Consider the following 19,102-nt stretch of genomic DNA (forward strand, 5'->3'; position numbering starts at 1 on the left):
TAATGATGTCATGTCCCAAAGAGAACTAACCCCTCAAAATCTATTTAAACAGTTGTCAATTAGTCTCTTTGTTTAGGGATGACCTAACATAGAAATTTGAAAACTAGTTTTGTACCCAGTTCAAAAAAAGAATATCCATGCATCTGCCCTTGATCTCCTGAAGGCAGAGTATTCTGAAATGTTTACTTTTATGTATTATTGCAGTTTCCTGGTTTCTTTAAGCCTGTGAAAACTCCAGTGTATTCGAGAATATAATCCTATATCTTCTATTTCATATTAGAGGAGCGTAATTAAGAACTGTAAGGTATTCTGTATAATATATTGTATCACAGTGTTTGGTCAGATTACAACATAATTGAGATCCTCTATGGCAGTGGTCCCCAACCTTTTTATCACTGGGAACCGGTCAACGCTTGACACTTTTACTGAGGCCCGGCGGGGGGGTAATCTTTTGCCAAGAGACATCGCCCCCTGAGCCCCTGCTCCACTTGCTTTGCTGCCGGCGCCCCTGACTTCCTTCAGCCCCCTGGGGGGCGCTGCTAGCAGCAACTGCACAGTGTGATGCTGAGGGGGAGCCCCAGCCATGACGGCTGCTGGAGAGCACCAAAGGTGAGCAGGCAGCACAGTGGCAGGGCAGCCCCCGAGGCAGCACCGGGGAGGAGGACGAGGAGGAGCTGCAGCCCGGTGCTGACTGATCCTCGGACCGGAACCAGTCCCTGGACCAGAGGTTGGGGACCAATGCTCTATGTTATAGGGATTAGATTGTCAGCCTAGGAACTGGGATATCCCCACTCTGCCATGGAGGCTAGTTAGTTAGTTAGTTTTATTACGGACATAGACCAGCATAAGATGATACAGAAACATCCATTAAAACCAGGAATTACCATGGAGGCTTTCTGGGTAACCTTGGTCCAGTCACACACTCTCACAGGATTGTTGTGAGGATAAATTGGAGGAGTAGAGAAAAATGTAAGCCACTTTAGGCTCCTATTGGGAAGAAAAGTGGGGTATAAATGAAGTAAATAAATAATAGATGGAGGTGAAGAGGCTTAATTTATCACTTTGTTTATTGTAGGCTGGTTTATTAATTGATAAAGGTGTCAAAACCACCAATGCGAGTGCTGAAGATCCAAGGGAGTATCTGTGTTTGGACAACAATGCAAGGTAGAATATATTTCCTGAATAAGAATGTATTAAATACAGGACATTGTTGCTTATTGACATCTATGTTGATTATATGATTCATCTCTTAATCCTGTTTTAGGAAGATCTCTCTCCAATGCAAAGCAAAAATCAACTGTTTCAATTTTGTTAATAACTTGGGTCACTAAACTGCTTGTATTCCTGTCTGTTGTATTACTGGGTTGAGTTACAACATCTGTTCAGTGAAATTATTGTTGTATAGTGATAATTGTTTAGTTTCCCAATTACAGTCAGTACTGGAGATTCAGAACATACTCACTTTACCTCAGGTCTCTGTGTAGATGCACTTAAAGTATCATTGTGCTCAGGGATAACATAATCCTTTTCTCTGTCTCTTCCATGTCTTCCATTTTCTCTTGCTTTCTTAAAAAAATGAAAAAGTTCCAAAAGTAGTAAAAGATGGTCACATTCTTTTAAAAATCGGTACGTTACATTGTTGCCTGTAGAGTTCGAAGCTTCCAAAGAGCCATTTGAAGAGTGGACATCAACTATCACTTCAGGCCACACTTGAAGTAAACAACCTCTTCTTGATGCAAATATTTTGCCTCTGCCTCAGTCTGAAAAACTAATCTTGTCTGTTTGCTGAACAGTAGTTTTGGATGCCATAATATGCCATAATGGCAACTTTTTGCGCAGCCATTTTGACATCTTTTTCTTCTACCAGGTTCCGGCCCCATCAAGATGCAGATCCTGAGAAGCCTCGTGTTGCTGCTTTGATAGATGGGCTAATAGCTTACAAAAACAATGACCATGGGGCTTGGGTCAGAGGAGGGGACATCACCATCCAGAACTCAGGGTAAGTGCCCAAGAACACTCTCTGTGTGCTGCTAGAAGTAAATAGTTTACATGAATAGCACCGCAAGAGCTAATGATGCGAGTAAAACTTCCTGCTGTTAATGTCTGAAAATATAAAGCTAACAAATATCAGAGTTAGCCTATAAAGGACTATTGCCTTTGCTTTGAATAAGGCTGTGTGCCTAGATGGATATTTCATAACAGTTTGGGGCAATGCCAAGGGTAGACATGAAGCAAGTTAATTAGAAGTTAGAGAATATGTTTTTCTGGATGTTGCATCACAGCAGTCTCTAAGAACTATGCACCAACAAATATTTCTAGACTTCTTAAAAAGGTTTCATACAGCTTTTCATTTTCATGCATTGTAGTTCTACATCTTTACTCAGAGTAATCCTATGCACATTTCCCTGGAGAAAGGTCTACTTGAACTCAGCATGACTTATGCATAAATAGGCTGTTAATTTCCATTCCATTTTAAAATAAAGCACTATTCCATCTCTTCTCTTACAAAATAAATCTTTATAAAAAATCTTTTAGTATAGTAATTCTCACTGACCATAAATATTTGTACTGCCCTGTCTAATGTCCACATAACATCACAGTGCATGTTAGTACAATCACTGGCGTATTCCTTCAAATGAACTAACTTTATTTTGCATATTGTCTGAAGTTTAGATCAATATGCCTTATTTCTGAAACAGTTTTTTTTCTTCTAGATTTGCTGATAATGGGATAGGCCTGACCTTTGCCAGGTTAGTGCTATTTTGCTTAATTTCTGCACTTTCTTACCAGTCTTCCTTATTTTGGAATGTGACTGCACATTTTGGTTGTGCAGTTATAATGAATCAAAAGAAAACAGTAAAAGCCATGGAAGAACTTCTTGATCTACTGGTTCTAAATAATGTCTGAGACCAGAGTTCCAAGCCAGTTTATCCATAGGCTTCTTATGATTCAAGTTTTTATTTTCAAAAAGAGGGCCAATGACTTTTGTTTTGGTGCTGAAAAGATAATGCTGCCTCTTGGAAGATATAAGAAATATTCTGTTGCTGAACATAATTCCTAACTTTGTTTTTGATAGTGATGGAAGTTTCCCAAAAGATGAAGGCTCCAGTCAGGAGGTTACAAACTCTCTGTTTGTTGGTGAAAGCAAGAATTATGGCTTTTTAGGTGGCCAAAACAAATACTGGGGTACTGGAGGGATTGACAGTAAAAATCGCACTCTGCCTAGAAATCGGTAAGAGAACAGCATGGCCATTCCAGAGATATAAATTATGCCTTGTGAGGAGGGGCAGTATATTAACATTAATAAATAAGAACAAGCAGGATTAAATTGGAAAGCACCGTGCAAAAGAGGGATAATTGCACACAGTTTGGCCATGACTTGGTGGTGTTTTCTCATAGTTGCATTCCTCTTGCTCTCATTTAATCAGCGACAGAAGGCCCTGATGCCTGCACATGCCCTTAAATAAAGGCCTTCTAAGCACAATTGGAATTAAATGATGAGTTCATTTATAAATTTGATTGTGGTAAAATGTATATTCACATAAAAATTAAATTTTGTGCAGCTAGTTTTAACATGTTAGAATGGGCTCTGGGCTTATTCAGAAGTCAGCCTCACATAGATAACATTAAACTTGTTATTTGATAGCTGCATATGATTGCTGCTTTTTTTTTTAAAGATCTTCACTAGCTAGTGTGCAGATGATTTAAAAATTGTCTATTAAATATATGTATGGTTTAACAGGACATTCCCTATCAGAGGCTTTCAGATTTACGATGGACCCGTTCATCTCACTAGATGCACATTTAACAATTTTATGCCAACTTCGGATAGATTCACCAGTGCTGTTGGATTTCTGTTGAAAAACACCTGGCAAATGACACCCAAAAACAATATTTCCTTAGTGAAGTTTGGTAAAAATGTAAGTTTTATGGTTGAAGTACTAATATAGGGGTGGGATAACTATTTGGAGGTAATGGTGGGTTAATTTTATATCTCGGGCTTCATTTGTACATGTGTGCTATCCTGAACCATTGTCTTCCTCCAGCTCGCCCTACCCTCAGATGCGAACTCTCCAGCTTTTTTGGTGCTGTTGTCACCACCAGGCCTTTGTAGGAATTGTCCACTGAGATGACTAGCTATCCTTCCAATTATAGCCATTCTAAGGCATCAATTCATGCCTTTGTTTCCTATAGTCTTCAAGACATTTTTTGCAAAAAACATATTTTTTTCCTGCTGGTTCTCTGCCAGGAGAAAGAAAAGCTTTTAAAAACTAAATGTGAAGGTTTTGTACAGCCCAGATATCCACATTACAATGTATTTTCCCACAGATCAAATAGATTTGGTGACATATAGTCCTCTGCTTTAAGAACAAAGGCCTCTCTATTACCAAATTTAGCACACACACATAGAAATTGTACTGCTGCTGAATTTGCTTTAGGGCTTTGGTTCAGTGGTAGAGCATCTGCATGGCATGCAGAAGGTCCCAGGTTAAATCCCTGGGGCCTTCAGTTTAAAGGACCAGCTGTAGATGATGTGAAATACCTCTCCCTGAGACACTGAAGAGCTACTGCCAGTCTGAGTAGTTAATGCTGACTTTGATGGACCAATTAATGAGTTCATGTAACTAATGGTCTTCCTGTCTTCTAAGGTTTCTCTAAAAGTCTTTTTTGGAAAACCCGGTCCTTGGTTTGAGGAGAGTGATCTTGATGGTGACAAGAATTCTATATTCCATGATGTAGATGGATCAGTAACTGGATACAAGGGCACTTACATTGGTAGAATGGATAATTACTTGATTCGGCATCCAGACTGTATTAATGAGACCAAGTGGAATGGAATTATCTGCAGTGGAAACTATGCTCAGGTTAAAGGAGATGTATTTTATTTTTGTGGTTAAAATGTGAACAGCAAATGTGGACAAATGTGGACAACTTTTACTTCCATTTTCTCAAATTTTTACAAAAAATATATATTGGTCTATTCAGTAGGCTCAAAGATAATAGCAGAGAGTTTAGGAGAAAGGATTTCAACAAATGCAGGATTGGTTGTGGAAGGGGAGAGTGAACCATTCCTGTGTTGAAACAATAGCTTATCTGTGTGATCTTTCAGTTCATATAACCAGAAATGCTTAAATCCTTTCAAACTTCTAATTTCACACTAGCTTTCAGAGAATATTTAGAAAAGTTGCTTTTTTCATCTTGACTTATCCCATTGTGCAAAAATTCTCCCATTTGCTAACCTTTTGAAAGTCTTCTCTGTTAACTAAAATAGCTCTGGATTTTATATAATCCTGGAAGACAATTCTCTGTTGAGAGTATTCTCTAATTCTTTCATACTAGACTTATTGTGTTGTGCATTGCCTTATAGTCTATGATTGTATTATATACTGCAATCTGCATAGTGAGAAAGGCAGGCTATAAATAAAGAATGAAGTATTTGAGGAAGGGATTCTTTTTATACTGCCTTAGGGGCTATGGGTTTGTGCACTTATTCTGCTATTTCTGTGCTGCCTTTCTGCAGTATTTCCTGTTTAGCACTAACCATAATGTGTTTTGGTGTCTGAACTGACAAACTATTGTTAGAATTTGGTCTCTAAACCAGAATCAGAACTCCTTGATTTGAAAGGCAGTCAGAAACTATAGTTCAGTGATTCAAACATGGTTACATGGTTAAATATAAACATGAAATGGACTAGGGAGTGACATGGACAAAAGGGGTGAGTGGTTCCCATAAATTTGCAGTTCTTTTCCATTCATCTGAACTGACCCTTTGTTTATATGCTTTCTATCCAACTTTGTCAATTCCTCGAGTAATCTAGTATAAACGGGATTTTTTATTTGAACTTGGATGTGCACCAAACTATTCAAACATGTTAGGGTGTAGACTGTGTCTCCTTCCTTTTCACTGGTATTGTTTCCAACTGATATAATCTTTTAAAGTATTCTTTTTTTATTTCCAACTCTTGCTTGCTTTTTAGGTATATGTTCAGACATGGAATCCACAGAGTCCCAATATGAGTGTAGTGAGGGATGAATACCCTTCCTACCCTATGGTACTGCGAGGTATTAATCAAAGAGCTGCTTTCCAGCAATACCAGCCTGTTGTGATGCTTCAGAAGGGCTATACAGTGCATTGGAATGGACAGGCCCCTCAAACAACTTTGTTTTACCTCATTAACTTCAACAAGTATGTTTTCTTTTGATGCTTCATTTCAGAAAAATGGTGTACTGTAGTCCTAAAAAATATTAAGTTCCAAGGAAAGATGAAATTTGTAACAAAGCCAAGGGAAGTACAATTTTATTTTAGCTTTTGTAGTGAAATCTTAAGGCTTACTTCAGACTAAACAAAGTTGCTCTGAGAACAAAGTGCAAAAGGATTCTAATGAAAAATATTTTTTGTTCCTGTAACCACCACCAGTGCAAACATAATTAGTTTAATTTATGCCTTTTGTCAATTACATTTAATGTATTTGTTTTCTTTAACCTCTTTACTTGTGTAAATGAGAAAAGTGGGATATGAAGGAGGATATTTGTATTTTTGATTTGTTGTAACTCTCTCTGAGCCACCAAAGAGAAGGTGGGTAATAAACACAATATTAGTAATATAAATACAATATAAATAATTTTAAAAAAATTAAAAGAAAGTCAAGTTGTTTGGTGCCACAGTCCACCTGAAGTTATGTAGCACAAGCCACATTTGAGTGTACCCTCAGCCTCTCCAGGTCATTTCAATAGTTTTTTTGCAGGCAAAAAAATGCAGTCTTTATCTACCCAGTTCCATACAAGATAAAAATGTATTTTGTCTTGTATGCCAACTACCTTGTGTGACCAAAATTTGAAATATTCAAAGAAGAGGCATAGTTTTGATTTAGGGGAATTTGCCAGTCATTGCCAGTTCTGTTATTCTTAGTAAATTTTATTATTTATATATTCATTTAAAATATATTTATGCTTCCTTTGCACCCACTCAGGGGCCCACAAGATGGTGACCAAAAAAAAACATTAAAGCATTTAAACAGTTAAAAATATAGAAGTCAGTTAAAACACATAAACAAACAGCACTAGAAGCACCTGTCTGGCCTCAGATGTCAGGGGCAATGGGAGCAGATCCTCCAAGGATGACCAGAATGAGCAGGTACATTAATATGGAAGAAGGTAGTCACTGGCCATACAGAGCTTTGCAGCACCTTGAATTGAGCTGTAAATAAATCTGAAGCCATTGCAGGTGAAATAAGACTGTAGTGATATCATTGCTAAGACCCACCCACTTCAGTCAATAATCCGGTCACAGCATTCTGCACCAATTTAGCTTCCAGACAATCTTCAAGGGCAGCCTGCATTGTCTGCATTGCAATAATGTAATCTGGATGCTACCGCAGCATGCACCACAGTTGCAAGAACATTTCTATCAAGGAAGAGTTATAGCAGGCTCACCAGGTGAGGCCACCACTGCCACCTGTTAATCCAACAGGAGGCCCGAATCTGGGAAAACCCAAATTATGACTGCATCCTCAGGGGATACAAAAAAAGCAACCATCATGTTGGGATCTAAGAGTAGCTACATAAATTTTGTCATGTTTGGCATGTGTACCTTGTTACATGATAAAGTTGAGTAAGCACAATTAACAGTAGTAGACAGTAACAGAAATATTGTCTTGTTCTGCTTCTAGAAATGACTGGATTCGGGTAGGCATTTGTTACCCACCAGATACCTCTTTTCAAATTACCTTTGATGTATTCCAAAGGCAGGCATCTGCTTATTATAGTGTGGAAGACTACATACCTGTTTCTTCAATGGCAGAATTGCAGAAGAGGCAAACAGAGAAAACTTTCTACTTCGACAACAGCACAAGGTAGATACACCCCCAAAATAATATTTAACTTTAAAAATTCATCCTCACTTTTTATCCAATTTATATTTTAGTTTGTGTGTTGCCTGTGGGGAGTCAACTTCATTTAAAAAAATTAAACCTTTGTAGTGTTTATAGCTGGTTGACCCAGCTCTTGAAGACAGGAATTGTACCTTAAGTATCATTGAGAGGCTGGGTGAGTTGTCTTTATAAATGGAGTGACATATCATGTCACCTTACCTGAATTCTGTTCATGTCATTTATTACCCATCTTAAAGTATGATATTCTGTGCAGTCTTTTGCTGAAAAGATTGACATAAGGATTATGAGTTTTACCTGCAAAAAAATTGCCTGTATTGTTTTGGGTTAGATAAAAGACTGTGTGGATGGGCATCTGCAAAGTGAATAGGTATGGCTGAAGGTGATTTAAGTGTTTGTTGGAAGAGAGGAGAAGGTGGCTTACAGTTTTTTCCCTTAAATTCTGAGGTGGACTCCCAAAAGGTCAGAGGGTTTCTTTTTTATGTTAGCACAGTGACATGGCACACTTGTAAAGCCACACAGTCTCCTGTTGCTCTCTTCTACAAACCTTACTGGCATCTGAGAGTAGGGGTAGAGCACAGTCATTGTGATTGGTCTGATCCTAATTGAGAACATCCAAGGATTACTGGACAAAGTTTGGGGTGGGGAGTGGCTACTGAGATCTGTGTTTCCAACTAAATATTTAAGCCATTCAGCCGCTTATGCCAGAGTCCCTGTGTTGGTAGCACTCTTGTTGTTGACATGTCATGTTAATAAAAGAGTGCTTATTTACACATGTTAAATATGGAATATTTATAATATAAAATGAAGCAGATTATAGAAAACAAGGTTTAGCAAAGAATTCTGTAAAATAAATTACAGTACCTCCATAGCTGCCTTTGCAATAATTCATACTGTTTTTTCACTCCCTTACATATGTGTTCATCTGCAGGCTGCTGTTTCTCTTTCTTCGTGCCAAATATCACAGGGATGGCCATAGTTACTGTTCATCTCAGGGATGCGAAAGAGTCAAGATTCAAGCTAACTTCAGGTCAACAGCTGTCAGCAACTGCTTGACAAAGACTTACCCAAAGTATGCTCAGCAGCCAACTGTTGTAAAGAGAATGCCTACAAAAGCTACAGCTTCCTGTCAGAAATGTGGTGCAGCTCAGGTGAAAAAAGAACACAGAACTGAGAGTGTTATGAATGATCCATGTTCAGCATCCTGTAGCTATGTTCAAGATTTTCCAACATGGCAGTGGAATTTTGCAGAAGCAGTTGAATAGGGAAGGATTTAAAAGAAGAGAAATTAGGTGGCCTAATTGTCTAGTGGATAGAAGGAAGAGTACATGGAGAGCCAGTGTGGTGCAGTGATTAGGACTAGGAAGACCTGGGATAAAATCCCTGTTAAGCAATAAAGTTGATTTTGGAACCTTGCTGTCTCAGCCATCTCACAAGGTGAATTAAAAATTATATAGGACAACTTGTATACTGTCTTGAGGTCCTTGGAAGAAGGCTGGGATAAAGAATGTATCAGAAGTCCAGAATGGAAAGAAGTACAGGAAGAAACCCAAGGAAACCACTAGACTAGACTAGACTAGACTAGACTAGACTAGACTAGACTAGACTAGACTAGACTAGACTAGACTAGACTAGACTAGACTAGTGATGATAGGCATGAATCTGTTCACAAACAGAAATTCACCCTGCACTTGGCCTGGTTTGGAGTTCACAATGTGAGGTTTAGTATGATAGTATTAATTGCATGCATGTATTCAAAATTCTTGCTACCCAAAATGAGCAATAAAATGTGTACAAACATGTGAAACATGTGACAAACATGTGAAAAAAATAGCCATTAGTTGTTCCCTTATTTGGTATAATGTAAAAAAAGTTCTATATAGATGTATACCTAGGCTATTGTGTTAACTTTAAAACAGTTATTTAATGAGGCATGCTAATGTGTAGCATTTGGAGAACCTATAAATGGCTTGCTGAATTCTGTTATAAGTATACAATCGATCTTGAGGCTTGGGGGGGGGGGCTGTTCTTTGAGGTAGAGGCTCCAAATGTGCAGTATAGCTGCTGCTGGCTCTCCTAAAAAAACTCACATCAAGTTTGACCAAGATTGTACTAGGGTGTTGAATTCTATGGGCCACCAAAGAAGGCCTCTATTGCTTTCAATGGAAGGAGGGGGAAAGGCATTTAAAGGGAACATGGTCCCTTTAAAAATTTAAATGTATTTTGCAAGCAAGTAAACTATGATGCTGATGATGTTAGCCATTCAATCATGTCCAACACCTGGCAATCTTATGGCTCAGCTGTCTCCACATATTCCGTTCTTGTACCATTTCTTTTAGTTTTTTAATGCTCTGGCCAGTGTCCATTTTGATCATATCTAAACACAGTGTTCTTTGTTGGCCTGGTTTTCTTTTACCACTGACCAGTCCTAGCATCATTGCTCTCTCCACTGAGTTGGATGGTATGAGTAAGTGAGCCGGAATTTTGTGATTTTGCCTTCCAGTGATATCAGGCTTTATGCGCTCTAGTATTTCCTGTTTCTAATAGTAAACTATTAAGGTATTTTAATGGTTTGCAACCCCTTTAAACACCTTCTCCAAGCTACGAATGCATCCAGAAAGTGTTTAAAGAGACTGTAAACTCTTTAAACACCCTTCAACTTCAGCTATCTGGCAGTTCAAAAAAAAATCCCAAATATTTTCAGGATTTTTCAAATTTGGCCATTTCATATAGCTGAAAAATAGCAAAATCTATGTCTGGCTGAAATAATACCTGAAAAATATCGATAAGGAATTTTTTTGTGTATTTTTTAGTTTCGATTAGCTTAATGCACACCCCTGGTTTCTGTAAAGAGATACAGATGTGCATAATAAATAATGGGCATAAAGCTAGAAAATTAAGTTTACTTCAGTATTGCTGAAATGCATAAGGTTTGTACATGTAATTTCTCTGATATTATTGGAATTATTTTTGGGATTGCAGTTGATGTTCAGTAGAAATGTCCAAAGTTCGATCCTGGGATTCAGCCATTAGAGTTTGCTTTATCAGTAGCTCAGTACTGTCCCAGAAGAGATGGATAAAGTCTTTTTCAGGAAAAGAGTGAGTTTACAGATCCTTGTATCTTTTCACAGGGAAAAAAGGGTTTTTCTTTGATCAAACAGTAAACTTTGCTCTTTTTTATTATGCTGGTAATACAGATTTTTAACAGAAAAATAACAGATTTTTCCCACCCGATAATAAAACTTCTTCAGGATAATAGAAACCATCTGTTTCAGACTAACTACTACTACTTTTACTTGTATTTATGTTGTTCAGATGGTATTTACCAGTCATCCTCATAAAACCTACCTCCATGTGGAAATTCTGACCCTGAGCAAAGAAGAGTTGCAAAGGAACAAAGAATCTTCTATTTCAGTGAGTATGTTGATAACCTTTTTATTAGCCTTAATTTGACTTCATAAGATGATATTAGTCCATATCCTCTCCTTCCATACTATAGAAGTAAAATAATGTTATGTTGATGCTGTATTGTAGAGGTTTAAATATAGTTACATAACATTAGTTCTTTGTCTGCTGCCACCTCCATTTGAGCACTAAATGTGAGGCTGGGAAATAAAGGTATACAACCATCCTTGGGAATCTGAATTTTAATTAGTATTTATAATAATACTTTTTTATTTATATCCCTTCCTTCCACATCACTCAGGGCGGGTAACAATATTTAAAACATACAGTTAAAAAAGTTTAAAAGTCTACAATTTTTACGGGGAAAAAAATTCCACAGGGAGTGTTTATAAGGAGCTGATCTTCCAACTCACTTCTCCTTCAGTGGTGAGGCCAGCCTTTATTGGTGGGTGTTATTTTAGGCCTCCAAGATAAGCCTGTCCTATAGCTTAACACATGGATTGTCATGGACGAATAGCATCTTGAGCCCAACATACATTCTAACTAGTATGCATCATATGATGGAAATTCAACCAATGAATTCAATTTGTTTTACTTATTGATAACTAGTCTCCTTAATTAACCCATACAGTTCACTGGATAGTGGTGGTCTTTTAGTAGGGCTAAGAAAAAGAATGATTAGCTTCCTGTGACATGGCTCAGAAAGTGATTGTTGACTTGGCACAGTATACTTGAGATGGTTTCTGTAATATAAAGTGACCACAGAAAAAGTCCAGATCAAGGTTATTTGGAGGCTACAGAATTCCTTTCAGCAGAGTTTTATAGGCAGAAAATTGTTGATTGCAAGAAATACACTGTAGCCATCTAAACTAAATGATGATAAATTGGATGGAACTCTTAGTTACAACAGATTATTGTATTCACAGATTACTGTTGTAGAGGGAAAGGGAAGTATGATTTATGAAGACTCTCATTTCAGGTCAATGGCATCAAGTTTCCATTCAAAGATGTTGGTATATTCATCATAATCATTGATGCCTGTGCTGGACAAGTAACAAAAAAAACATTTTTCCCTGAACCAGACATCAAGAAACTAGAAGAATATATAAAAACTGGAATTCCCCAAAGGTACATGATGCAGCATAAACCCTTCACCTTCCTAATAGATTTTTCAGTGAGACTTCTCTGTTTTAATTGAAATGTGCAGAAATGTTTTATCAGTTATGTTTAAAACTGTATTTAAGGGACATGCATTTTTGCTATGATTTGTTCATTGTGTTTCCCTGTAGATTTGAAATTATAGAAGTTTTATATTCTGGTATAAAAGGTGATCAGTGTAAGTTTAGTTCATGGGTTGTACATAGCCTCAGATCTCAGAGATCTAAATTCTGTGCCAATAACAGTTGGATTATGCAACATAAATATAAATAATCTAGGGGCCAAGCCCATTGCATTCAGGAATAGAACGGGCACTAGATTAGGAGCGTGGAGGAACTCTGCAGTTCACTTTCTCCTCCCCCCAGGACCTTGAAAGGCTAGAGGCAGCTCTTATGGAACTCACTGACAGGAGCAGCTCTCACACAGCAGGGATCTGCAGCCTCCAAGCCTCAAAGGGAAGTGGAAGGAGGAGGGGGTGATAAGGGGTGGGGGGTGGAAGGTGATTAGCTGGCCATTGGAGGAGGAGGCGGCACTTGGGCAGGACAGCTGCCCTGAATGGGTGTTAAGCACTGAATGGCACTTAAGCCATGGGACGTGCTCCTCCTCAAAGGCCTTACCACAAATATATAGCGGAATAGATTATACAAATCAGACATGCATATATTTGATCATTTTATCTAATCTTGCTTTGTCTAGCAACATAAGAGGGGGCAAAATTTACTAGTGTACTGAAACCCTGCCTTAGTTTAATTGGTAATTTCTGAGAATTCACCAACCTATGTATTTTTCAAGATCAGGTTTTCAGCCATAAGAGTTACAAAAATGATTCTTAGGAATACAAGCAAATTGAGACTCTCACATTTAGTATTAGTGCTTTCCACAGAATGGTCTTGGAAACATGGCATACACACCATCTGTCAAGTGCTAAAAGAACTCACAACAAAACTTCTGTGAAGTTTGACAATGTCAAGTGCTATAAGAATTCACAACAAAACTTCTGTGAAAAGAAAGCTTTATAACTCGAGAAGTCAAATATGCCAAACAACAGAACTGCAAGCATTTATCAATACAATTCTCCCGCCCAAAACTTGAATGTTCCCAGGGGAGGTGTAGTCCCTCTCCCAGGTGCCATCCCAGGCTTCCTGCCAGAGGTGCTACAATTCGCGTCCTTGGGCTGGCCGGCGCCAGCAACAAGATAAAGCACTCACAGGCACCCCAGGGTTTCTGTTACTATGTTGTTGTTACAATATGCAGAGCGAGCAGGCACAGATCAAAGTACAAATAATTCAGAGCAGGCACTACAAAGCATGATAACATGGGAACAGAGAATAGAATTGGATTACATGAACTATAAGGAGAGATGTACTGAAATACAAATGGAGTCACCCCTGTCAATAGACAAATCATGGCAGAGAACAGGCACTGATCCTGACACCATCCTGCTTGTATTGACTGTTATAACCCGGGCATTTTTATAAGCCCAAGACATCAATAACTTTAAGTTAAACTATATAAATTGAATGCTATTTGTATATTTGTTCTTTCATATGAAGGTAGTTAGTAGCATATTCCTCATAACATAATGTCTGTGTTTTGTATTTGGAGTCTGTTTTCTACAATTCACTAGAAATCACTGGTAAAGAAATTATAAAATGAATTACAAGGATTAAAGCTACACTAATATACACAATAATTTTAGCAGTTTGCCTACCATCTGTTGAATAATATATGTAGTAATAAACTATAGTTTGCAGACTATCTTGGATTACTGAGATGCAACTCTACAAGTTTCTGGTGTTTAACTGTGTGTGTCTTCAGTCACCAACCTATCATCTTCATTCTTTCTGTCAGGTCAATAGTTGTCCTAAGTTCCAGAGGGCACATAAAAAATCTTAATATTTCCCAAGCCTTAATGACTCTTGGAGCTGCAAAACCAGCATATCTTCAGGACACAGGTTTGTTCCATTTTTAAAATAAAATCCCCCAAATAATTTTTTAGCAATTTAGTTGCGAATTTCTTTTTTGGTTGCCATTATCCTACATTTAATGTTTTGATGATTTTCAAGGCAAATCTGTTTGACAGTAGAATTTTGAAAACTGATCTTTGTAATATGAATATTGTTTATCACCAAGTACGTTATTTCTGTTCTGAAGAATTTTCTGTTTCTGTTCTAGGGAGCACCTGCTTTCTGGGCTTCAAAGGAGGTTTCAAACCATCTTGGACAAAGCTCTTTACTAGTCCTGCAGGACAGGGTCTAGGTCAGATAGAGAAGTATATCCCTTTACAAATGGAAGAATATGGTTGCACCGGAGGGAACACTGGCCGACGGAAAGATTTGGAACTTTTAAAGCAGGCTATAAGAGCACAGTAAAAATTACGGTGCAGATGAGCACTGAAGACAATGTGAACTAACTTATTTATTTTATGGGATTTGAAAATGTACTATTATTCCAAGTACATCACTTCGCTGTTTGGTCAGATGTACGCCTACATTGATGCTTGAATGCCAGTTTGTGCACCTTTGGATTGTAAAAAATATTAAAGAATTAAAATATTTGTTAAAAAAGTGGTGTTGTGGGACGTGTTTCAGATATTTGTAATTTTTGTTGTTGAGAGAACTGGAAGATTTAGCTGTTATCTTCTGAGTTGATCAGAAGTACATAATTGGGTCTTGAAATATATAAGCTGTCTTCTGCTAAAAAAACACGAGAATATGAAAATATTTTTAAAATATTATCTAATATTTCCGTTTATTTGTAAGCTTTTATGTGTGGTCTGCTTACATTAGTAGGGTATGTGTGAGCTAGGGATTGACAGCAGAAACTTCCTGATCAAGGAAATACATTTTTGAAGCTATCCAGGTCATGAAAGTTGATGTGATATTTTATCAATTCACATGCTAATATGTGAGCTGAATTTCTTTGGCATGAGTATTAAAATGTGAATTGAGATGTGCTGTATAACTCTTATATATGGAAGTAATGATTTCTCTCAGAATGACTCCTATTTATATCCCGTTGCCCTAAGGCTGCATGGTTAAGAATGAGAGGTTGCAGATATCCCTGATACTAACCAATAATACCCTCTAGAGGAAATATTTACAAAAAGGCTGACATTCCTAGTACTAACCTATATATCCTCTAGAGGAAATATGTACAAACAGGCTGTTGTGATCTTTCCCTAAAGCAGAACCTTCTGTCTTCTTCCAGAAGTATGAAAATATATGGTTAGCAAAAAATACCTTCTCTTACCCTCTGAAAAATGTTGCTAGAAATCTTCTTTAACCTCCATGAGCTTTGTTAGCTTAAAAGGCTTTGCAGGAGACTGTTCTGACTCATTGTCTATCCACTGTTAAAATACAGATATGTGTATTGAGATCTCGTAATGGGTGTGTGTCTTATGAAGTGATATGATACACATATTTGTGATAGCTAATCAAGCAGTTTCTTGGCCATTAATAGTTATTTTTGGTATACACTTAAGTGTAACTGAGGAAGAGCTTATGATGCAAATTACAGAAAAAACGTCTGAACTGAAATTGGTGCTGTTCATAATCTTGTATACTTCCAGAAATTATGGCTTGAATCCCTGTTCCTCAAGAGTACTTTTTCAAGAGTAATATCAGGCTGCAGCGAGGAGAGGAGAGAGTCTTACACTGTAAGCAGAAATCCTTCTGCCCACAGAAATGCTAGATCTACACTCATGTTTCCCACTGATTCTGGGTTATTAAAATATATTAATATCTGGGTAAATTCCATAGATGGACTCGTTAACTGATCTTGATAGCATGACTCTGAAAAGGTGGCATAGAAATATTACGAATACTGTATATATGCATAATATTTCTATGTCAACTCTTCAAAGTCATACTATCCAGTAGCAAAGCTCCTCGAAGGAGAAGCTCTCTCTGGTAGATGCTAGTTCATCTGCTCATACCAAGTGGACACAACAGGGTGAGTCATGCATGGCAAAGTGAAGGCTTGGGGGTGGAGAAGAACCCCTTCCCTCCCTTGCCTGGTCATGGGAAGGAGATGCTAGCCACGGACAGCCAGGTAAGTGTTGGTTCACAGGCCTGCTTTACATCCTTGCTCCCCAGACAACAGCAGAGTGGCAGGTGCAGCAGCATGTGGCAGGGCGCTTCTGGATTGCTTCCTCTTGGGAGAGAAGGCTCTCCCACCCCTGTCAAGTTTCCATCTCAGTCTTCCTCTTTGGTATCCAAGCTGTGTGTTGAAGGAAAACCACAGCTGCTTAGAATTTCTTTTGTTGGCTTTGGCACAGCTGTGGCTCGTGCTAGAAAGATAATCCTTTGTTCAGTTTAAAAACATGGGGGAGGGATTTATTTAATCAATACAATTTATGTCTGGCTTGTTCTGCACAGATTCAAGGATACTGGACAAGATCTTTTACTTCTTAAGCTTGCTGGATTGTGGACCAAATTCCTGCAACTCCTGCACGACTGATTATTAGGAATGGGCATGAACTGAATAATGAAGCAACATTTGTTACAGCTTTTGCCCTGTTCCTGGTTTGTAAGCAGAAGTTTGTGTCAAGTCTACTTTCATGAACTTTGAAAGCAGTTCATGACAATTTGTGGATGGAGCAGAAAGCCATAAAAACAGCAGAGCAGCAGCACTTCTCACCACTCAGCTGTTTTAGGCTGCTTTCTGTGGTTCCCTTAAACTTTAAAGGAACTGTACAAGACAGGCCAAAATGGAGGAGTGATCGGTACAAGCTGCTTTCCATCGCTCAGCTGTTTTTTTACTTTTCTGCAACCACTGTTTAAAGGGACTTTAAAGTGGTTCCTTCCAGTGCGGTTTGTGGGGCAGCTGAAAACTGAACCAAACCATATTTGGTCAGTTTGTACACATTCCTACATGATTATTACTATCTATCAAATGGACAGTTAATGCTGATTGCTTAATAGTCATCATTATTGATAATTTGCCACTATAAAGAATACAACACATGATCTATCTAAATGATGTTGAAATCCTATTCCCCCATAGTGTAGTCTTTTTTTTTAACATCAAAAGCCACTTGAAAAAAAACAATCAATTAAAAATGTAAAATCAATTTAAGATTTCAATTATTTATTCACCTTGAAAAGTTTGTTTCCTCTTGAGTAGAGAGATGTGCTTTGAATAAATTCTGGCTGAATGTACAACTAGTGCTTTGATATACCTACACATATGGAATTGTGGCTTCAGGACTGCAGCCTCTGTCCCTCCGACTACGGTGTGAATGGTGTGAATATTAGATGGCAACATTTTCTTGTGCAAGACTCCAGAGCCAATTAAGTTGTTAAAGCAATCAAATATTGCAGACTTCAGGCTTCCTGCCATGGCCACAAGATCAGTTTGGCTTTCGATTCTTGAATAGAGAGTTTGTTAAGTGTCTGATTAGGGCTGATGCTATGGGGCTTGAGGCAATAGGAATAAACAGTAATGCCAATGTAAGAAAATGATTCCATGGTCTCTGGTTTCAATGGTCTTCTGGTGAGCTACACACAATATGCCAAGGCAAAGTAATTAATGGCAGCCAATTAAAGAATAACAACAGATTTTGACATTGCTTGAGCATACTTCAAAAATCAGGCTAGCAAGTTAAACGAACATTAATAAGCATGTGCTAACATATACTGTTTATGGGGCGCAATAAAACTTCATGCAGAAGAAATTATGCCTATTTGAGCCCTGTAACTTGTAAGTGCTCACAATGCAGAGGTATTTGGGAGGGGAAATAGGAATCACTAACCATGGATGATAGTGATTAAAGTCCCTGCTAACACCATCTGCTGTTTGTACTTGACAAAAATAAAATTGGCAATACAAAGTAGGCATATCAAGCATTCTGTAATAAATAATGGTTGTATGTGTCCTGTGCACAAGCTGTTCTCTTTAAGCGCCTATCACAGAGTAGTTTCTACCAGGACTTCTCAGGGGTCTGGAGGAGATATAAAAAGAGACTTCTGTAGGTACACAAAGGGTGTACTGATTTTCAGACAGGTCTGTGTGCAGCTATATACCTTTATTGAAACTGGTCCTCCAAGGCCACTGAAAAACGTTTTCCAAGTGAAAACATGTAATTTTATGTATTTCTGACTGTAATTTCCACACGAAGGAGGCTGTTCATACTTAGGTTGAAGGGAAAACAGGCTCTGAATTCAACGATTAACTGGTTAGCCCAGCCTCCAGTTAGAAAACATCAGCAGGACTGCAGTGTGGCCTTGGAGATGAGGATTCAGTCATGATTTAAAGTGAGAATCTTGTTTCTGATATCTGTCAGTTCTTTGAGACAATAGAATGACTGCAGGTGAAACTTGCTAGTCATTAAGTCCTTAATGACTAGCAAGTTTCACCTGTGTGAACTTCTGTAACCTTTTTGTTAATCTTCCAGTGGTCTTCAGAGAGGGACTCACTCATCTTAATCCAGTCTTGCTTGTACTTGGTGGTTTGGATATTCAGAATTCTCCAGGTATAGCGGAAAGGTAGAGAGACACTACCAGATTAATTGAATTACTTGATATGTATTTTTAATTGCTCAAATGTTTTAATGTTCTTATGTTCATCACCTTGTGGACCCTGATTCGAAAGGAAAGGTGACATAAAAGAGTTTTAAATAATCAAGAAACGTTTGTTTAGTGGGATTT

At 38.0% G+C, this 19,102-nt stretch overlaps 1 protein-coding gene across 3 annotated transcripts in view; it reads left to right on the forward strand.

Moving 5' to 3' along the window:
- Positions 1 to 15,019, forward strand: part of CEMIP2 (cell migration inducing hyaluronidase 2) — a 73,389-nt gene extending 58,370 nt beyond the window's left edge. For 2 of the 3 annotated variants that reach the window (XM_077344809.1, XM_077344808.1), the window contains exons 12-24: positions 1,076 to 1,164; positions 1,868 to 1,999; positions 2,715 to 2,750; positions 3,077 to 3,232; positions 3,743 to 3,920; positions 4,650 to 4,865; positions 5,979 to 6,187; positions 7,671 to 7,853; positions 8,821 to 9,040; positions 11,205 to 11,303; positions 12,274 to 12,422; positions 14,304 to 14,407; positions 14,628 to 15,019. In XM_077344809.1, coding sequence (XP_077200924.1) covers positions 1,076 to 1,164; positions 1,868 to 1,999; positions 2,715 to 2,750; positions 3,077 to 3,232; positions 3,743 to 3,920; positions 4,650 to 4,865; positions 5,979 to 6,187; positions 7,671 to 7,853; positions 8,821 to 9,040; positions 11,205 to 11,303; positions 12,274 to 12,422; positions 14,304 to 14,407; positions 14,628 to 14,824 — 1,968 coding nt within the window. In that variant the 3' untranslated portion in view covers positions 14,825 to 15,019. Of the gene's footprint in view, positions 1 to 1,075; positions 1,165 to 1,867; positions 2,000 to 2,714; positions 2,751 to 3,076; positions 3,233 to 3,742; positions 3,921 to 4,649; positions 4,866 to 5,978; positions 6,188 to 7,670; positions 7,854 to 8,820; positions 9,041 to 11,204; positions 11,308 to 12,273; positions 12,423 to 14,303; positions 14,408 to 14,627 lie in introns of all 3 variants that reach the window. The other variant, XR_013232555.1, reaches the window with a different exon arrangement.
- The last annotated feature ends 4,083 nt before the right edge of the window (positions 15,020 to 19,102 follow it).

Source organism: Paroedura picta, chromosome 7, assembly GCF_049243985.1.
Source record: "Paroedura picta isolate Pp20150507F chromosome 7, Ppicta_v3.0, whole genome shotgun sequence".
Taxonomy (NCBI): domain Eukaryota; kingdom Metazoa; phylum Chordata; class Lepidosauria; order Squamata; family Gekkonidae; genus Paroedura; species Paroedura picta.